The sequence below is a fragment of the Salvia miltiorrhiza genome, chromosome 6 (assembly GCF_028751815.1).
Source record: "Salvia miltiorrhiza cultivar Shanhuang (shh) chromosome 6, IMPLAD_Smil_shh, whole genome shotgun sequence".
In the NCBI taxonomy this organism is placed as follows: domain Eukaryota; kingdom Viridiplantae; phylum Streptophyta; class Magnoliopsida; order Lamiales; family Lamiaceae; genus Salvia; species Salvia miltiorrhiza.
Window position 1 is genome coordinate 19,142,144 of NC_080392.1, and position 7,233 is coordinate 19,149,376.

The window sequence follows — 7,233 nt, forward strand, 5'->3', positions numbered from 1 at the left end:
GGCAAAAAATCATAGTTATAATAGTAAAATATTGCGCAATGATGCAATTAAGTGTTGTACTTACATCAACAAAGATTAAGGCAAAAAGCTACAATAGTCGTCTATATCTTCTTCTTTTATTTTTTAGATAAGTTATTTATCTCCATCAAAAGCAAATAAATCTAAACGAAGCCTACTAAGTAAGTGCATAATAATTCAATAAACTTATGGTATAGTACGAAATCAAAATGTACGTACGTATGTAATGTTGTTTGGATGAGTTTATAAGGTCCTTAAAATAAATTATAAGATGTTTAATTAGGAAGTTTATAAACTCTTAAGAAGCGTTTGATAAATAAGATGCTAGACAACTTATTATTTGCAAAAATAAGCTACAGGTTATAAGCTCTCTAAAAATTAAATTTTTCAATCATATTTCAATTTATTTTTTCATAATCTTATAAGCAACAATTATTTAACAACTATTATTTTACAAAATAACTCTACTAGAATATGTTAGTTTCATAATATACCCTTCCAATTTTATATTTCTTCAATTTTCTCTATCTATATTTTATAGCAATTATCCAAACATTATACTAATACTTTATAAATTCTTTTTGACTTAGGGGAGTTGGGGAGGGGATGCAGTAGGATTTGAACCCGCGACCTCACACACTACACAGGAGGTCGCACCGCGTGGTGTCCCCTTGGGGACAATTTTATAAATTCTTAAAACGTGTTTTAAGCCATTTAAAAAACAAGCTTAACGAACCACCCCTTAATTGAGTAAGTGTGGAATTTTTCTGTCCGTGTCATGATTTTCTTTACTACAATTAGAGATGTCAATGCAGCCCGAAACCCGTGGGCCGACTCGAATAACCCGACAAAATTAGAGGGTTAGGGTTGAAAAATCGCAACCCGAAAAAACCTCCAGCCCGATTAGCCCGCACCTGACTAACCCGGAACCCGATAGGGCTAGCCCGAAAACCCGATGGGCTGGCCCGGTGGGCTGACGGAATTGTGACTGATGCATCCAGTTACAACTTCTGCTATGTTTAGATCTATGATATTTGCTTAAATATATATATGTAGCCTCATTAAAAAAAATGAAATTAATTAGTTAGAATATATGTGTGTGTGTGTGCGCGCGTGTGCAATCTCATTAAAAAAAGTAAAATTAATTACGGATTTTTTGTAGAAATTGATTATTAGTATCTTATTAGTTAGAAATTAATTATTAGTATCTCATTTTAAAGTGATACCATTTTTTTTTTCTGTCAATGAGACGTGCATGGCAAATCCACTATTTATTCAGTGCAAATCCACTAATTATTCAGTAATAATCCAGATTGATTTTAGTGCATTGATACATGTTAAATTTTACTATCTCATTTTAATATAATTTTGTTTATGTAATCTTGAATATCTTATATTTTTGCATTTCATGCTTTGTTATATAATTTATATACTCCATCCGTCTCACAAAAATATGAACGTTTTTCCATTTTGGGGTGTCTCACAAAAACATGAACCTTTCCATTTTAGTACATCATGGCCCACCACTACTTTTCCTTAATTAATTCATTTATCTCACAACACCTTTTAAAGTGGGACCCATTTTCCACTTACTTTAACTCTCAACTAACATTTCTTAAAACTCGTGCATTTCTCTTTGTTCATGTTTTTGTGAGACGGAGGGAGTATGTAATATCTATGTATATTTTATACATTATACATTAGATCATTAGGAATAATAAAATACAAATGATAATTTTATTTTTACGCCTTTAACCTGATTAGCCCGATGGGCTAGCCCGAAACCCGAAAGTTTAGGGTTAGGGTTGAAGATTTACAACCCGAAAAAATCTCCAACCCAATTAGCCCGCACCCGACTAACCCGGAACCCGATAGAGCTAGCCCGAAAACCCGGTGGGCTGGCCCGATTGACATCCCTAACTACAATATATCCTCTATGGCTCCCCTCCACCCCACCTAGTAACAAAAACCTCTCTCTCTCTCTCTCTCAATTGCATATCGGCACAGCTCCTAAATCGGAAGAGAAACAGGAGATGGCTTATGCTGCTGTGATTTCTCTTAAGCAAACTATACATCACCTCCTAAATTCTTCTCATATTTCCATCCACTCTCCTAGTCGAGAAACCTTACAAGCTGCATACAAACAGCTCACATCCTTACAAGAGGCGCTCACACGATCCGACGACGACACCAGCAGCACTAGGAGAAACAGATTGAACGCCATCGACACACAAATCAGAGAGGCCGTTCATCAATTACAAGACTCACTCGAATCCCATGCCTCACACCACTTTCAACACCCAGCACTTCCTCCTCTACACTTAGAGTTCACATCGCAGGAAATCATTTCCTTCGCTCAAGCAGCGAACAAGATGGAGAAGGCCTACGTTCAAGAGCTACAAAACCCTAATTTCCAAGATGATGATCGCGATTCAGCTGCAACTCTTCCTATTCATAATTCTGCTGTGAAGATGGTCGGACTATCCGATGCAATCGCCGACATCAAAGATCACGTGCTCAGAATCCTACGCCCAGACTACTACGGCGTTTTCACCTTCTTCGGCGACGCCGGCAACGGCAGATCCATCGTGGCGAGGGGCGTCTACGACGACGTATACGTCGGCGGAGAACGCGCCTTCGACTGCGGCGCGTGGGTGAGGATCGGCTCCACGTATCAACTCAAACAAATCCTTCTCAACATCATTGCTCAAATAAATAAAATTGATCGCGAATACCTCAGTTCAGAGGGAGAAGAGGAGTTAGGCGAGCATCTGTGCGCGAGTCTGAGGGGGAGAAGATACATCGTCGTTTTGGACGACGTGCGCGACGCGGAGATCCTGGGGCGGTTGAGAAGGTCGTTGCCGGAGCAGAACAACGGGAGCATAGTGTTCCTGACGACCGGCGTGAGTGAAGTGGCTGAATTGGATGAGGGTTTTTTCCGATATGATATACCAGTGGTGTTGAGCGAGATGATCAGCTGGAGGTGTATTGGATCGTTGATCAAGAGCCGCGGATGGTTGATTTCGCCGGAATTTGAGAAGGCCGGGAAGAAGATCGCAAAGAACTGTCGAGGTTTCCGGCTTGTGGTGGCCAAGGTTATGGTGGCGCTGCTGAGATCGGAGAAGACGCTCAACCTGTGGAGGAAGCTGGCCGCGGATATTGATGATCCCGTTTTCACGGTTGATGATGAAATATCGGAGGTAATATCATTCGTTAATTAACGTTTCTAACTTTTATTTTAGGCGTAAATATCGTTTTTTATCCTACAGTTTTCCACTTTTTTCAAGAATATCATAACATGATGGTAATTACAAAATTGTATACATCGTTTGCCAAAAATCTTCTTTGTCCTAAAAAAATTGGTGCTTGAATTTTAATATGCATGTATTGTTGGAGCTTTAACGTTGGCCTGCCGATGTTGAAATCCAAAATTACGTAGATTTTCGGATTTAAGTAAAAAGAATTGAAATACTTAAAGAGCTAGTTTTATGGAGTACAACCGGGTTACACTCAAACTTAGACCTTGATTCGCACTCTAACTCGAACCTGCATCCTGACTCGAATCGTACATCCTGATTGCACCCAAATTTTTGTGTAGAATATGAGTTAGTTTTGAAGTTCCGTAAAAAATCTTACTCTTGAGACGAATCTGCAACGACATATTTCACTAGCACAGATCTGTCACAAACTCATAATTTGCTATAGAACTCGTTATTTAGGTATTTTAATTTTTTTTAAGCATATCCGAAAAACTATGTAATATTGTGTATCCAAGTTAGGAAAATGCTTTTTGGGCAAAAACGAGATTTTTAGGAAACGATTGATATTTTTTTGTAATTACTTTCAAATTGAGACATTTTTAGAAAAAGTCAAAAAGCAATATTTACCCATTTATCAACTATTGTTTAGGTCCATGTCGAGATTTTTTTTCTTTCAAAACATTATAAAAAAATTTAGTTTTGTGCCTCAAAAAAAAAAAAAAAAGTTTTGTGTATTTCCACTTAAACGATCACTAAAACCGCAGGTTTTTAATTGCATAAGCACAATTGGTGCTCAAACTTAACACTTGTATTAGAAGTAGTTGTGACAACAATAAAGCTATCTAATAATAATAACAGTAGAGTTAATTGCATATAAATTACTGAACTTTCAAACAAATTCTTATTTTACATACAAACTTTAAAATCTTTATTAAAATTACTTAATTATTAATTTTTTCTTATTTTGCATATTTGCTCATTTTTCATCGTGGTGACATGGCATAAATATACTCGCTTGACATGAATATGCTTGTGTGGCATAAGTATGACCGTGTGAAAAAATAGAACTGCCGTTGTAATGTATAGTTGGATGAAAATGACGTCATTTCAGTCCCAAAGTTTGATCGAAAAAATGGACAAATATGCAAAATGAGAAGAAATTAATAGTTGAGTAATTTTAATAAAGATTTTAAAGTTCACTTGCAAAATGAGAATTTGTTGAAAATTCGGTAATTTATATGCAATTAACCCATAACTGTAATAACATTTTATAATGTCATTTTTGTAATCATTATAATCTCATCTCAATTTTATATTGAGCATAATTGTATGAACTATGTTGGCAGGCAATTGAAATCAAGAGATATTTGCATGAGGACAATGTAAGAGAGGCCGATTTTCTATTTGACTTGTCAACTTTGATTAACAAAGTTAAGGAGAATCTTTATCCGAAAAGATTATTCCCCCCAATGGGAATCATGACGGTCTATGGAATGGCTGGAGTTGGTAAGACTACTCTTGTTAGGCATATTTTTCAAGATTCTTCTATTTTGGATAGTTTCGACCACCGCGCATGGGTTAATATAGGTCCCAAGTATCAATCAAAAGAGATCTTGATCGATATTCTAGCTCAAATATATCCTCACATTAGTAAAACAAATATAAAAAAAGATGTAAAGTTAGTCAAGAATTTATATGCACAGTTGTCCCAAAAGAAATGTCTCATTGTGCTAGATGATTTATGGAGCCAAGAGCCCGTGCATTTCTTGAAAAAGTTCATGCCAAATATCAAGGGAGAACTCGTGGTTACGACTAGGCTGTTTAAAGTAGGGATTTTTGGACCTTGTGATAGGGCTTATAAATTGCGGTTGTTGAACAAGGAAGAAAGTTGGGATCTTCTTCGTGAGAAGGTGTTTGTTAGGGAGCGGTGCCCTTCTCAACTTGTGAAACCCGGAAAAAAGATTGCAGAGAATTGTGAAGGTCTTCCTCTTCTGATTCTCGCAGTTGCTGATCTTCTATCGAGATCCCAGAAAACCCTAGAGTATTGGAACAAGGTGGCGGAGAAGAAAAATCCGGATGTGATGAATGCACAAAGTGAAATAGCAAAAGGGTTGCTTCATAGTTTCGAGACTCAACCTCAACATCTAAAAGCGTGCTTTCTTTATATGGGAGTTTTTCCACAGAATCATGAGATCCCCACATCCACACTCATGAAGCTGTGGTTTGCTGATGGATTTCTTGAACCAAATCCGTCACAAGCTGTAGAAGATTTTGCTTCAAAATGCTTGAATGAGCTTGTTGAGAGAAGCATGGTTATGGTGAAGCAGGGGTCTGATTTGAAAACTAATAAGACTTGTTGTCTCCACTTCTGTCTATTGGCATCTATCTTGCCATGCTGCTATGAAGAACAAGTTTTTCCATGCCTTGGATGCTTATGTTGATAGTTCATCCGAAAGTATGAAGGGACAACGCAGATTATGCATTCGCAAAAGCATTTTATTCGGAATCAAAGATGTATATAATGCAATGGCGTCTGCTTCTACTTCACGTGCTTTGCTATGTACCGGTCCGCCTCATCAATATCCGGTTCCGTTGTGTTTTGGTTCAAGATTGCTTAAGGTTCTAGAAGCTTTAGAAATCCGTTTATACGAATTTCCAGTTGAAGTATTAAAGCAAATTCATCTAAGGTACATTGCCCTCACTTGTGATGGAGAGCTCCCATCTTCCATATCCAAACTTTGGAGTCTTCAGTTCTTGATTATTAGAAAATATTTGAGTATAAAAAACTCTAGCAATTCTTCATATTTGCCAAAGGAAATTTGGGATATGAAGGAACTGAAGCATCTTCAGGTTTCAGGAAGTAAGCTCCCTGATCCTAGTTGTGGGGCCCTTTTGCTTAACCTGACATCACTCTTGGATGTGAGTGTTCATTGCTGTACAAAGAAGGTTCTGGAAGGAATTCCTAACTTGAAGAAGTTGGGCATTCAAATTGAGTTGGAGCCAGATGACAAGAGCAATCCATTTCACAACTTGAATTTCATTGCCTGTATAGGCAAACTGGAATCACTTAAATGTGTGGTTGTGAATCCTGAGCTTGGGCCGGAGTTCATTGCCCCACCGACTCCTCATTCCATCTTTCCTTTGAGCCTAAAGAAGTTGTGCTTAAGTGGGCTCGGATATCCTTGGGAGTACATGAGTATAATCGGTGAACTACCAAATCTTGAGGTGTTGAAACTGCGGTGCTATGCTTTTCAAGGCACGTTTTGGGAAATCGGTTATAAAGAATTTCCAAAACTAAAGTATCTTTCAATTGAAGATACTGATCTAGTGCGTTGGGATATCATGATGCCAAGTATCTACCACCTTAAACATCTTAGCATCAAACACTGCTACAATTTGGAGCAATTTCCTTCTTCTCTACCTGACCTCGTTGAAATGTTCGAAGTAATTGACAGTCATCCTTCAGTTGTGAATTGGGCAAAGCAGATGAAGGATGAGAATTGGAAGATAAGAAAGATGAAAGCTCTTAAAATTCATGTTCAGTCTTCATGGAATGATGACAACTAAAAATGTTGACCTGCGTCGATGGAGGGAATGTTAATGTTCGATTTTGTTTTGGAATGTTTCATGTTTTATTATAATTGTTGGGTTGTATTAACGAGTATTTTGATGTCTTAATTAGTTAATTTCCATTTAATCTTTCTTGGTGGACTTTCATAGTTTTTCCTTACGAAATGTAGAGTCATATTTTGGCACATATAACAATTTGTTTATTGTAAATTGTCTTTTGTATTTAATTTGTGTAAATTAACTAATATCATGATGATTGTGATTAACACGAACTTTCATCCAAATTTTATTTTCACACAAATTAAAATTTCCACCTCCAAATACACGAATTTTCAATTGTTCTAATCTTTCACACAATTGTCAATATATTACCTATTATTAATGC

At 37.0% G+C, this 7,233-nt stretch overlaps 1 protein-coding gene across 1 annotated transcript; it reads left to right on the plus strand.

Annotated features, from left to right (window-relative positions):
• Window positions 1-1,977: 1,977 nt before the first annotated feature.
• LOC130990343 (uncharacterized) lies at window positions 1,978-6,975 on the plus strand. The gene is made up of 2 exons (XM_057914564.1): window positions 1,978-3,218; window positions 4,625-6,975. The coding sequence occupies exons 1-2, from the start codon at window positions 2,052-2,054 to the stop codon at window positions 5,717-5,719; spliced, it is 2,262 nt and encodes a 753-aa protein (XP_057770547.1). The 5' UTR covers window positions 1,978-2,051; the 3' UTR covers window positions 5,720-6,975.
• Window positions 6,976-7,233: the final 258 nt, after the last annotated feature.